Source organism: Musca autumnalis, unplaced genomic scaffold, assembly GCF_047663935.1.
Source record: "Musca autumnalis isolate F117 unplaced genomic scaffold, ASM4766393v1 scaffold_1, whole genome shotgun sequence".
Lineage (NCBI taxonomy): Eukaryota > Metazoa > Arthropoda > Insecta > Diptera > Muscidae > Musca > Musca autumnalis.
This window is the reverse complement of record NW_027411644.1, coordinates 235,427,361-235,439,839: the sequence shown is the minus strand read 5'-3', so window position 1 is coordinate 235,439,839 and position 12,479 is coordinate 235,427,361. Positions and strand designations below refer to the sequence as shown.

General features: G+C 36.0%; 3 protein-coding genes across 4 annotated transcripts; 1 reads left to right on the top strand and 2 right to left on the bottom strand.

Moving 5' to 3' along the window:
• Nucleotides 1-4,840: 4,840 nt before the first annotated feature.
• On the bottom strand, nt 4,841-5,554 carry l(3)87Df (cytochrome c oxidase assembly factor COX20 lethal (3) 87Df). Its single transcript, XM_073960527.1, has 3 exons — nt 5,419-5,554; nt 5,163-5,350; nt 4,841-5,098 (listed from the first exon to the last, which is right to left on the bottom strand). The coding sequence occupies exons 1-3, from the start codon at nt 5,440-5,442 to the stop codon at nt 4,984-4,986; spliced, it is 327 nt and encodes a 108-aa protein (XP_073816628.1). The 5' UTR covers nt 5,443-5,554; the 3' UTR covers nt 4,841-4,983.
• A 1,475-nt stretch (nt 5,555-7,029) lies between these two features.
• On the top strand, nt 7,030-8,816 carry LOC141389237 (uncharacterized). 2 transcript variants are annotated; one of them, XM_073960478.1, is made up of 2 exons: nt 7,030-7,221; nt 7,280-8,816. In XM_073960478.1, the coding sequence occupies exons 1-2, from the start codon at nt 7,191-7,193 to the stop codon at nt 8,656-8,658; spliced, it is 1,410 nt and encodes a 469-aa protein (XP_073816579.1). In that variant the 5' UTR covers nt 7,030-7,190; the 3' UTR covers nt 8,659-8,816. The 2 variants fall into 2 exon arrangements, with proteins under 2 accessions (XP_073816579.1, XP_073816580.1); XM_073960479.1 differs by having other exon boundaries at nt 7,053-7,221; nt 7,283-8,816.
• Nucleotides 8,725-11,585, bottom strand: LOC141389238 (omega-amidase NIT2). Its single transcript, XM_073960480.1, has 4 exons — nt 11,412-11,585; nt 10,837-11,343; nt 10,541-10,774; nt 8,725-8,980 (listed from the first exon to the last, which is right to left on the bottom strand). The coding sequence occupies exons 1-4, from the start codon at nt 11,431-11,433 to the stop codon at nt 8,892-8,894; spliced, it is 852 nt and encodes a 283-aa protein (XP_073816581.1). The 5' UTR covers nt 11,434-11,585; the 3' UTR covers nt 8,725-8,891.
• Between the last annotated feature and the right edge of the window lie 894 nt (nt 11,586-12,479).

Genomic DNA, 12,479 nt, shown 5'->3' with positions numbered 1-12,479 from the left:
GTTATAAAATATACCAGAAGAGTATTATCAGTATATGTACACGTCTTCCTATATCCCCATAGAAGCTTACTTCTTGATTTTCGGTATTTTTTTAGTTTTAGCCACATTCTCTTACCAAAATACATATAGGAAATTTGGTATTTAGTCTTCTTTGAGCCTAAAAACTTTTCGTCAGAAATTTGTCGGTATAGATCGACGTTTTGAAATAGCCCCCATAGAATGGTGCATCACATTGTTTTACCGAAATTGCTGAAATTTAGTATTAAGTCTTCTTCACGAAAGGAAACTAATTATTCTATTTTACTTCAATACAACTTGTGGTGGAGGGTATAACAAGTTCGACCCGGCCGAACTTAACGCCGTTCTTACTTGTTAAGAATGTTTTTGGAAGCACTTTCAAGGCTATAGGCGTGGATTTTTAAGAATATTTTTGGAAGCACTTTCAAGGCTACAGGCGTGGATTTTTAGGACATTTTTTGGAAGCACTTTTAAGGCTATAGGCGTGGATTTTTAAGAATATTTTTTGGAAGCACTTTCAAGGCTATAGGCGTGGATTTTTAAGAATATTTTTTGGAAGCAATGTCCTGGCTATAGGCGTGGATTTTTAAGAATATTTTTTGGAAGCAATGTCCTGGCTATAGGCGTGGATTTTTAAGAATATTTTTTGGAAGCAATGTCCTGGCTATAGGCGTGGATTTTTAAGAATATTTTTTGGAAGCAATGTCCTGGCTATAGGCGTGGATTTTTAAGAATATTTTTTGGAAGCAATGTCCTGGCTATAGGCGTTGATTTTTAGGAATATTTTTTGGAAGCAATGTCCTGGCTATAGGCGTTGATTTTTAAGAATATTTTTTGGAAGCAATGTCCTGGCTATAGGCGTGGATTTTTAAGAATATTTTTTGGAAGCACTTTCAAGGCTATAGGCGTGGATTTTTTAGATTATTTTTTGGAAGCACTTTCAAGGCTATAGGCGTGGATTTTTAAGATTATTTTTTGGAAGCACTTTCAAGGCTATAGGCGTGGATTTTTAAGATTATTTTTTGGAAGCACTTTAAAGGCTATAGGCGTGGATTTTAAAGAATGTTTTTTGGAAGCACTTTCAAGGCTATAGGCGTGGATTTTTAAGAATATTTTTTGGAAGCACTTTCAAGGCTATAGGCGTGGATTTTTTAGATTATTTTTTGGAAGCACTTTCAAGGCTATAGGCGTGGATTTTTAAGATTATTTTTTGGAAGCACTTTCAAGGCTATAGGCGTGGATTTTTAAGAATATTTTTTGGAAGCAATATCCTGGCTATAGGCGTGGATTTTTAAGAATATTTTTTGGAAGCACTTTCAAGGCTATAGGCGTGGATTTTTTAGATTATTTTTTGGAAGCACTTTCAAGGCTATAGGCGTGGATTTTTAAGATTATTTTTTGGAAGCACTTTCAAGGCTATAGGCGTGGATTTTTAAGATTATTTTTTGGAAGCACTTTAAAGGCTATAGGCGTGGATTTTAAAGAATGTTTTTTGGAAGCATTGTCAAGGCTGTTGGCTTGGATTTTTAAGAATATTTTTTGGAAGCAATTTCCTGGCTATATGCGTGGATTTTTAAGAATATTTTTTGGAAGCACTTTCAATGCTATAGGCGTGGTTTTTTAAGATTATTTTTTGGATTTTTAAGAATATTTTTTTGAAAGCACTTTCAAGCCTATAGGCGTCGATTTTTAAGGATATTTTTTGGAAGCACTTCCAATTCTATAGACGTGGATTTTTAGGAATATTTTTTGGAAGCACTTTCAAGGCTATAGGCGTGGATTTTTAAGAATATTTTTTGGAAGCACTTTCAAGGCTATAAGCATGGATTTTTGGAAGAATTATTTGGAAGCACTTTCCAGTCTACAGGCGTGGATTTTTAAGAATATTTTTTGGAAGCACTTTCAAAGTTATAGGCGTGGATTTTAAAGAATATTTTTTGCAAGCACTTTCAAGTCTACAGGCGTGGATTTTTAAGAATATTTTTTGGAAGCACTTTCAAAGTTATAGGCGTGGATTTTAAAGAATATTTTTTGCAAGCACTTTCAAGTCTACAGGCGTGGATTTTTAAGAATATTTTTTGGAAGCACTTTCAAAGTTATAGGCGTGGATTTTAAAGAATATTTTTTGCAAGCACTTTCAAGTCTACAGGCGTGGATTTTAAAGAATATTTTTTGGAAGCACTTTCAAAGTTATAGGCGTGGATTTTAAAGAATATTTTTTGGGGCCACCGTGGTGCAATGGTTAGCACGTCCGCCTTGCACTCAGAAAGTCTGCGGTTCGAATCCCAGGCCAAGCAACATCAAATTTACAATGGTGGCAAAATTCCCCCTCAGTAATACTGGCGACATTTTCTGAGTATTTCAGCCTTGAAAAACTTCTCTACAAGTGGTGTCGTAAGACACGCCGTTCGGACTCGGCGATAAAAAGTAGGTCCCATATCATTGAGCTAATATGAATCGGCGTGCACTCATTGATATGAGAGAAGTCTCCATTGTCCCTTCGGAGATGTTGTGGGAACATATGTATGTATGTATGTATTTTTTGCAAGCACTTTTAAGGCTATAGCCGTGGATTTTTAATCATATATAAGAATGATGTGATGATGTGTTTTTAAAATGAATCCTCAATGTTGTATAGCTTCTTTTAAATAATATTTGTAGGTTTCCAGACCAACAATGTGTCATCGTTTCCAATCCTCCATTCTAGCAGCACTTATAAAAAAAAAACATTTGTTACTCCCTTTGTTGTTAAAGCTTTACAAAAGAGATGAGTAATCAGTTTTTATTTCTCCTCTAATATTACCATCAACTCAACAAATTTTCCGGTTCGATCAGTTATTTCGCCGCGTTCATGTCAAGTTTTATTTTGCTCTCATGAATAAATATGCGTCTGCATAAAAATATGTATAAATTGTTAAATAAGTGTTTTAAAATTAAATAAAAAGTTAAATTCCATATTTATTTCAGTGCATATGAAGTGAAATTGCTTTTAAATGTTTCGTGTTTTTCATGTGTGTGTTCCGCGATATTAGTGGTTAATTAAAATACAGTCGAACTTCTCTATAACGACCTTCCCTATAACGAATTTTTTCAGCTGGTGGTTTTGAAAGCTTCGCTGGTTTTGCCGTTGTGAAAAACTCTCATCGTAGAGTTGGTATATTGAGCTTTTATCAGTAGGCCTATTCTGTAACTTTTAACAACTATCGATATTAGGTTTGTCCTTTTACGTACTGAACATTGTTTCTTCAGTAATGTTTAGCAACATTTCAATTATACAATTGTCAAAACTTTACTGAAGAAAAAATGTTCAGTAAAGTTCAGTACGTAAAAAGACAAACCAATTGTTTAAATGTCTTTTGTTACTGTAACAAAAACAAAACAAACAAATGAAATTGTTGTAAAATAAACAATGAGTAAAGTTGTTAAAAAGTTACAGAATAGGCCTACTGATAAAAGCTCAATATACCAACTCTACGATGAGAGTTTTTCACAACGGCAAAACCAGCGAAGCTTTCAAAACCACCGGCGGAGTTAAACAGGGATGTCTGCTTTCTCCGCTCCTGTTCATAACAACACTTGATGAGATATTGTCATATTCAATTAACCAACACTAAGGCATCCCTTGGAGACTTCATCATAACCTCGAAGATCTAGAATATGCATACGATATCGTGCTGCTTGCAACAACAAGAGAAAATATGCAATCCAAATTCAATCAACTATCAGATCAAGCAGCTAAAGTTGGCCTACACATAAATGCAGAAAAAAAGGAAATGTATGTTTGTTAAAACCAATCAAACGGCTTCATTCTTTCTGAACGGGAAACCTACTGAGAATGTCAATAATTTCTGCTATCTAAGTAGTAACATCAACCCGAGCGGCGGAGCAATTGACGATGTCGACATGCGCATCCAAAAACCCAGTAGCGCATACTATAGCCTGAAAAGTATTTAGAACTCTGGGGCATATTCTCCAAAATCAAAACTGCAATGTATGCGTCAAGTCAGAACTACTACATACATATGACTACATATGACTGTATGGATCTGAAACCTGACTAGTGAACGAAAACATTAAAAATAAACTGCAAGTATTCACTAACAGATGTCTTCGCAATATTCTTAAAATGTGGGGGCCAAGGACCATTTCAAATGGAGACCTTCTGCAACTGGATATAAACACACAAATAAAACGACGTAAATATAACTGGATTGGCCACACACTCCGTTAAACTTTTGATGATATATGTATGTATGCCGTGAAACATTGAGTTGGAATCCTCAGGGTAATCGCAGCAGAGGACGGCCAAAAACCACCTGGCGAAGAACCATCCTAAATGAAACCGCAATAAACATTTAATGAGTTAAGATATATTTACATTGGATAGAGTAAGATATATGTAAATAGTTTAAGTTCCTGATGGAATAAGCTAATAAATAAAAACGTTTGAAACGGATAAACAAACTTAATGCTATATATACTATGGTGGAGAGTATTTTAATGTACCATGGAAATAGTGATTTTTGACCCCAAGTATGTTTATACGAAATCCGTTTTAGAGTCGTCTTACTCTTGTTTGTTTATGGTTGGTAGCTGGTGCGTACGTTACCAGTCGAACAGATCAACCAATTAGGTCTAAATACCTCGTAATATTTTGTTCAAGTTCGATGATGAGCCATATTGATCCATTAGTGCTCTGCAACTTCTGTTTACGCTTAGCTGTTGCCAAAGCCAACTGATTCTTGTTTTCACACATTTTACATCAAATAAATCGAGATACAGCAGTCTATCATGGTAACAAAGACAATACAACAGCAAGTCATTTTTATGAATTAACCACAAATCAAGGTTTATTCTTCTTTCACTAATACTTAGCATTACGGTCGTGCTTCTTCCATAGTATGTGTAAAATTAACAACATTAAACAAATCACTTTAAAAAATATATACTTTAACAAATTAACTACTACGCCGACTTCAAATCCAACTTCTTTTCTATTTGTGTACCTTCGTACAGAGCCTGCTGTCGCATTGCCTTTTCCAATTGGGCATATTCAAAGCGTCTTACTGACCATTGATATCTGAAAGAAATGGAACAAACAATATTATATATTGTATATTACAAGAATATTACAACATCCTTACCGGCACCATGCCCAATACGATATTGTCCCACAGAAAAATGTTCCAAAGCCTACATGCGTTGAAAATTTTGTGCGGGAAGTAGCTAAAAATGTGAGTAAACCTATACCTACACCACCTCCAATGCCATACAGAAAACTACTACGAAAGCAGGGAATTTGTGAAACATCACGGCCATAAAGCATCAAGCCCTAGAGAAATGGGGAATATTTCTTTATAATTTCATTTTTAATTTATATAAATTTGTTGTGAAATATACTTTTTTCGGTTCATCATCTTCCATCGTGCCTGTGTTACGTATTTCTTCCAATCCGACGGTAAAAAATGTAAATATTTAGAATGTCAGATTATAAGAAAACGTGAATAAATCACTTTGAATTGTGTTCCCATATGTTTTCTCTTATAGCTTTAAGTTAAACGTATGGCAAAAAAGGTTGGAAGTAGTGCTATGTCCCAATTTACATTAGGCGAGTTTACTTGCGGCAATTGTCAGTTTGTTGGTGAGAGAGGGTGTTGAGAGGCAAAGGGTTACCATCCATATACCTCACCTCTCTCTCCATCAAACTGACAATTGCCGCAAGTAAACTCGCCTAATGTAAATTGGGACAATGCAGAGTTATGATTTCATTACAGTTTTGTTCCAGATATAAATTTTTTTACAATTTTTACGACTTTTAAGGCCTGCGTACATAAGCTGCCTTGCCTGCTTACCATGCTTACTTCTGATAAAAGAATAAAAAAGAAAAGGGCAACCCAGTTCGAAATTTCCTCGGCCTTCTTTATTCTTTTATTTTTATTATGTCAAAAATGAAGCAGAAAAGCAAGGCAATCAGGCAGAGCAGCTTATGTACGCAGGCCTTTACACATTTTAACCGAAAACCCATTCCCGTACACAAAAAAGTTGTAAAATGTTACCTTCTCTTTAAACAAAAATGGCGCTGAATGACGCTCTCTTTAAAAACTTTTTACTCGACAAATTTGAGCGTGTAAAAAATAGTAACATGGATGCTGGCGTCTGATTGGCGTTTTTTACATTTTTGCGTTCCCGAACTTTTTGAAAAAAAAAACTTTTGTGTGAGAACAATTTGTCTCTCTTTCCTTTACGAGTTTTACTTTTAAAAAGTAAGGGAACAAAGCTTACATTTTTCGATGCAATCCACACGGAGTTATGAAAGCTTTGTTCCTTTACTTTACTTTTACTTTTAAAAGAATAAAGAAGGCCGATCAAATTTCGAACTGGGTTGCCCTTTTCGTTTTTATTCTTTTATCAGAAGCAAGCAAGGTAAGCAGGCAAGGCAGCTTATGTACTCACCCCTTGAAGGAACGGAAAATGGTAGATCTGGTAGCAATATCAAAAAGAAACGTAAAAATCAATGTTCTTTTATTTCACAGTTTTTAATTTTGTTTTGTCAGCGTTCAACTTTTTCTTCTGTTCATTTTTTTTTTTCATTGTGAAATAATCGTCAAACAAATGTCGAAAAATCAGTTCTACCATTTTTTACCTGCAGAAATTTGTCTGGTAGCCTGTGGTAGAAGAGAAAGGCATACGTGCTCTCTCCTCTCTCACTCTCTTAAAAATTGCTGCCAGTTCTACCACATTTTGGGGTTAAGGAACGCTTTGCAGGTAACAAATGGTAACCTCAGGAAATTAAAGGAACTGTAGCTTCTTGCAGGTTCTGGAACAGAGCATATGTTGTAGTGTACCAAGTTGTTTTTACACGAACAAATCAAAATAATAACAGTGTGGCTCTTTAATCGCTTTTTTAATAACTACAAAAATATAAGAAAGCTAAAAATTGGATGTACGTCAAACTTTAGAGTGCAATAGAAACCTTAAAGTTTGACGTACGACCAACTTTTAGCCGTCTTACATTTTTTGCAGTTATTAAAAAGCGCTTAAAGAGCCACACTGTTATTATTTTGATTTGTTCGTGTAAAACAACTTGGTACACGACAACATTAGTTAGTTTTTTTTATTTTATTGTAATTAACAATCGTTGTAGACTTATAAATCCAAACAAATTAGGACAAATGGAGGTGGCTTTTATGGAAATGGCAAAGGGTAAATACAGGATTGTGGATATCGCTTGAAATTCTTAATTTTCCCCAATTCCTTAAAGTAGGTCGTACGAGTGGCGATGGAATGGAGGATCTCCAAGAGAAAGTGGGGGAACAAGTAGCACAGTCAAAGGCGGTTCAAGCAGATAATCAGGTCAGCTGTGTTAATGTTGCTGCTGAAACAACAGGCATAAGCAACGAATCAATATCTGCGGCATTGGATAATAAACAAAAAACAAGGAAAACATCAAGCTGTTCAAACAGCAGCAAGGCCAATAATGGCGGATTACCTTTACCTGGGTTGCACACACTTTATCGCAGGCCAGAATGTATAACTAGAAGTTTGAAACCTGTTGTTCCTAAGGGCGAGTTGATAATGATGAAACCCAGACTTGTTGATCCTGTCAATGCAGTTCCTGAACATAAAAAGACCAAGCCCCCTAAGTTTATACCATTCGAACCGTATCCAGGGGCAGTCAATCCCATAGTGCCAAAAGCTCGCAGTGGTTCGATAACACCAAAAGTGGGCAACAATTCAAAAAAATCAAATCGTAATAATTTGGATATTGGTGTCTTAGTTTCCCAAATGTCCACTTTACGAACACAAGAGCTGCAGGAACCCGGTGCTGAGGCAAAACAATCAACTTCCACCAACGACACAACATCACCTAAAACAACATCAGACTCTGAAGAGTTAGAAAAACTAAGAGAGGAATTAAAAAAAGTCAAAGAGGAACGTGACTACTTCCAGGGCCAATTTAAGTTTCAAACCCAAGTTAATGCTGAATTGAAAAATCTACTGGTTGCCTCGGTGGGAGAGGACTTACTGACCAGGGTGAATGTATTGACTGAGGATAAACTTCAATTGGCCCGTGCCTTGTTGGACACAGCAAAGAATTTAACGACACACACTGAACAAATTGAATTCCTTGCAGGGCAATGTGAGGTGTGGCGTTCCAAGTTTTTGGCAAGTAGCGTTATGGTAGAAGAATTGGCCCGTTGGAAGGCTGATTTAACACAGAAAAATCAAATGCTTACCGAATCAACAAAAAAATTGCTACACACCACGCATCAGCTACGGCAAATGCATTTGGATATGTTAAAGAATTTAAAATTCTTAGCAAAAATACGTTATCTAAATTTGCCAGCTACTGATGTTGTAAATTTAGCTGTGGAAAATTTGAATATTTTACAACAAATGGTGCTACATTCCGGTGTTGGTATGCCAGAAGGTGATTTGACAATATCATCGGCATCCACATCACCACTTTGTGAATCGGAAAAATATGCAGTGCAAGCTTTGGAATTTATTAGTCAACCCCTTATGGCCACCGATGAAGCCATTAAAGCTCTTTTTGGACAAACACATAGACCTTATGTGACGCCACAAAGTCAGGAGTTGACGGAGCAAATAGGTGATACCAGCAAATCGGTAGAATAAATTTAAACGCTGTGGTTGTATATATCATATTTTAATTACTTACATACACATATAAATCAAAATGTATTTGTTTTTCTTTATATGTATATCCCTTTTTTGTCTTTTTTATTAGCCATAATAAAAACAGATAAGCAATAATTATTACCAATTACACAAAATATACCAACAAATTATTTACAATTTCAGAGATTGAAGTAAAGAAATGCCATTTTTTATGATTATATATGAAATGTTTAACACTTTTTCGTGGTGCTGTATAAATCCAAACGGCGTTGAGAGTAAACCGGAATCTGCTGACGAACTTGTTCAACCAATGAGAAATCTAAAAAGAAAAGGGAGAAAAACGTCTTGTCAGTTGGGTTGGGTTTTCGGATACTCTTTATCAACGAGTATCGGAATTCCTTTATGCAAATGAAGCTTTTGATTGTCAAGAGCTGTTAGGAGGTATGTTCGGCTATACATTTTTGTTGATCCACAGTCTCGCTTTTATACCAATACTATAGCGGAGTTATGGTGCCACTTGAAAAGATCAGTTTCTGAATATAATATTTTTCAGTCGCTGTATTTTTCTGTCTTTACGATTATTTCTTTAAAGATGTTGCCGAGATAATGGGAAGAATTAGTTTTTGGGTGTGCGGGTCAGTTGTATGATCCGAAAAATCCATCGGCTGATACCGAACTAGTGAGGATCAATATGTATTATTCTATAATTTTGGATCCACACAATATTTCGCACCGCCTTCCAATATAATAGACCCGATTGCATCACGACGTTCTTTTGTCAATCCAAGAAAGACATTTACGAAATAACTTTTTATGGAATCAGTACCTGTACCTGTTTGAATATCATTCAATCCTGTCTAGAATAGTCTATGATCTGGCGACACTCTTGTAAGATTGTTGTTGTTGTGACAGTATTTATTATTGTATGTTTGTGTGTTCGTTCTTCTGCTCAATCTGGCTGTATATCCAGTTGGAGGAAAGCTGCTTCGATGGGGTGTAAGCACAGATCCACTGAGGTTAGATGAGTAGGTTTGGCGGGGCAGTTGAGAAGATGCAGTGTGTCGTGCGGGCCCATGTCGCATGCTAGACAGATGTCTTGCACAGCCCAATAAGAATTTAGGCGAATGCAATACCCCGACTATAGTTGAGCCTAAACTACTGTCGTTTGTCGTGGCAGCTGACGCTCCTCAGTTGCGATAGATGGGGGATGTACTCCGAGAACTTTCTTCACACTAAGGGGGTTATCATGAATGAAATATCCCCGTGAGTGTCGTCTTTCCGCCGTTGCAACTTAAGGCAGAAAGTGAAAAATTCACGGGGAATTGCCGTTCATGATAACCCCCTATATTTTCTTATGGCCATAGCAACTGCATTTAAACCTGCTTGACATGCCTGCGATAGATGGGGGTAGTGAACGGAACTATTCTGACATCCACTGGAATTCTCATCTCATTAACTGACTTACATCCATCACCCTTTTGTGCGGTTTTGGTGTTTTGATGAATCAATGAATTAACCATCTTATTGATGAGTGATTCCCCGTTACCATTTTCTTCCTCCAATGCTTCTTGTCTAAGAAGTAAAGGTTTGTCGAATTTGTCCGACTCTAAAACCTCCGTCCTGAGGTTGTCAAGGCATCTCGCCCTGTTTTTTTTTTTTTTTTGGATGCTGGAGTATAGTTCTGGTGTGATAGTTACTGCATACAATGTACTGTATGAATCTCATGATAGTCCAGACACCATAGAAGAAACTGGACAGTTTGTTTTTGGGCTGAAGGAATTACAGAGAGGTGCTGGCGACGGTGAGCTTGATGTTATCCACAGCTAACCATTGCAATTGGATGCTTAAAAAGCAGAATAATTAGTTCCATTTTACTTACCAATATCAGCAACGACAGTTTCCTCTCCTTCTTTGGCACTTTTAACAACCTTTGCCCAGGGGTCAACTACCATGGAATGACCAAATGCTACATAATCGGCCGACTCATCACGGGCAGGTGATGTGGTTACCACATACAATTGATTATCATTGGCACGAGAACGTTGCAATAGTTCCCAATGCAATGGTCCCGTGGTCATATTAAAGGCAGCAGGATATATCAGCATTTCACAACCTTAAAAACAATAAATTTTAATTAATAAAATAAAACGGAAACATAACTCTTAACCAACTTACCTTCATTCCTATACACCTTGGCCATTTCTTCAAAACGTATATCATAACAAATGCCAATACCAATTTTATGACCATCAACTTCTATTATAGTGAATTCGTTGCCGGCCGACAAAGTTTCCGATTCCTTGAAACGTATACCACCCTTTACATCGATATCGAATAAATGCATTTTACGATGTTTAGCAATTAAATTGCCTTCGGGTGACCACACGGTACAGGTATTATAGATCTTATCATTATCTCCCAATTCTGGTATAGTTCCACCAACAATATAAACTCCCATTTCTTTTGCCAATTGCGATAGAGTTTGTGATGACTCGCCACTAGGTATGGTCTCTGCATATTCACGGAAATATTTTGTACCATATGGACAATTGAAACATTCCGGTAGTGTTAATAAACGGGGTTTATGCTCCTTCACAGCATCTCGTATCTTTTGCGATGCATTTTGCAAATTGGCCAATTTATCTTTCGAGCCCTTCAACTGCAATAGTGCCAGCCTCATAACTGTGGAAAAGTAATGTTATGTTCTATACAAATGAACTTGTCCAATTGAATTAACAAAACTAACTTACTGTTGCTTGTTACTTTACTCATAGTTTTGTTTTAATCAATGTTTACTTTTATCTTTTCTTGCTGTGGTTTTAAGTTTTTATTGTTACTTAATTAATTTGTTTATATTCTCATAAAGTGATAAGACAATTTGTACGCAACAAGTTGTAACGTAGTGTTACCAACTTAAATTCCATATTCTTATCAGTTCAAAGCTTTTACTTGCGGTTTCTGAGATGGCAGTTTGAAAGACATTCTTTATTGTTAGCGTGTGGCAAATGGGGATTGCTGTCACACATGGTACAATAATACAGGTAGCATTATCATGCCAGCTGATGGCATGATTGCATTGAATTGATGTCAAATTTTGACATCTTATGTTGCCAACAATTGTCGATGCGGCTACCTGTGTATTTGTACCATGCTGTCACATTAGGAGAGTGAATTTTTTTTAAAATAAATCCTACCACTACCTTTCTACTGAAAGCAACATTTTTGCCGGGTTAGGATGAGGATTTATTTGGCATACCGTGGTTGTCACTAAAAATGATGCAACCTGTAGTGCGATTCTCTAATGGCTATATTATGGTGTTATATAAAGTATGCAAAGTTCATATTCGTACAAACTTCAAAAATGAATAAAATCGTTATTAATTCCATATGTTATATGCAAATATGATACAATTGATGGGGATTACTATAACGAAAAAAGATTTAAAAATAAGAAAATAAATGTTTAATTTATTCCGTCATTTAGGTATAGATGGCGCCTGTGTGGGTGGCAAAGTTCGTATTCGTACACCTAGAAGCACTATATATTTGTGGTATTTAAGGATTTTTAAAGCAAAATACCACAAATTTTTGTTGTTTTCTTCTTTTAGAATGCCTCTGCTGTAGAAAAATGTAAAAATAACGATAACTTAATTAAACATTTTGCATTAATAAAAAGTCGGACGAACATCCGAAATACTTAAGAAAGATGTCATAGAAACGATTAACTATGGCAATTTTTTCTCGAATTTTCAACGGAAATAGCTAGCAGGAGTCCTTCTGCAATAATATTCAAGGTCTTATATGAAAATAAATGTTGT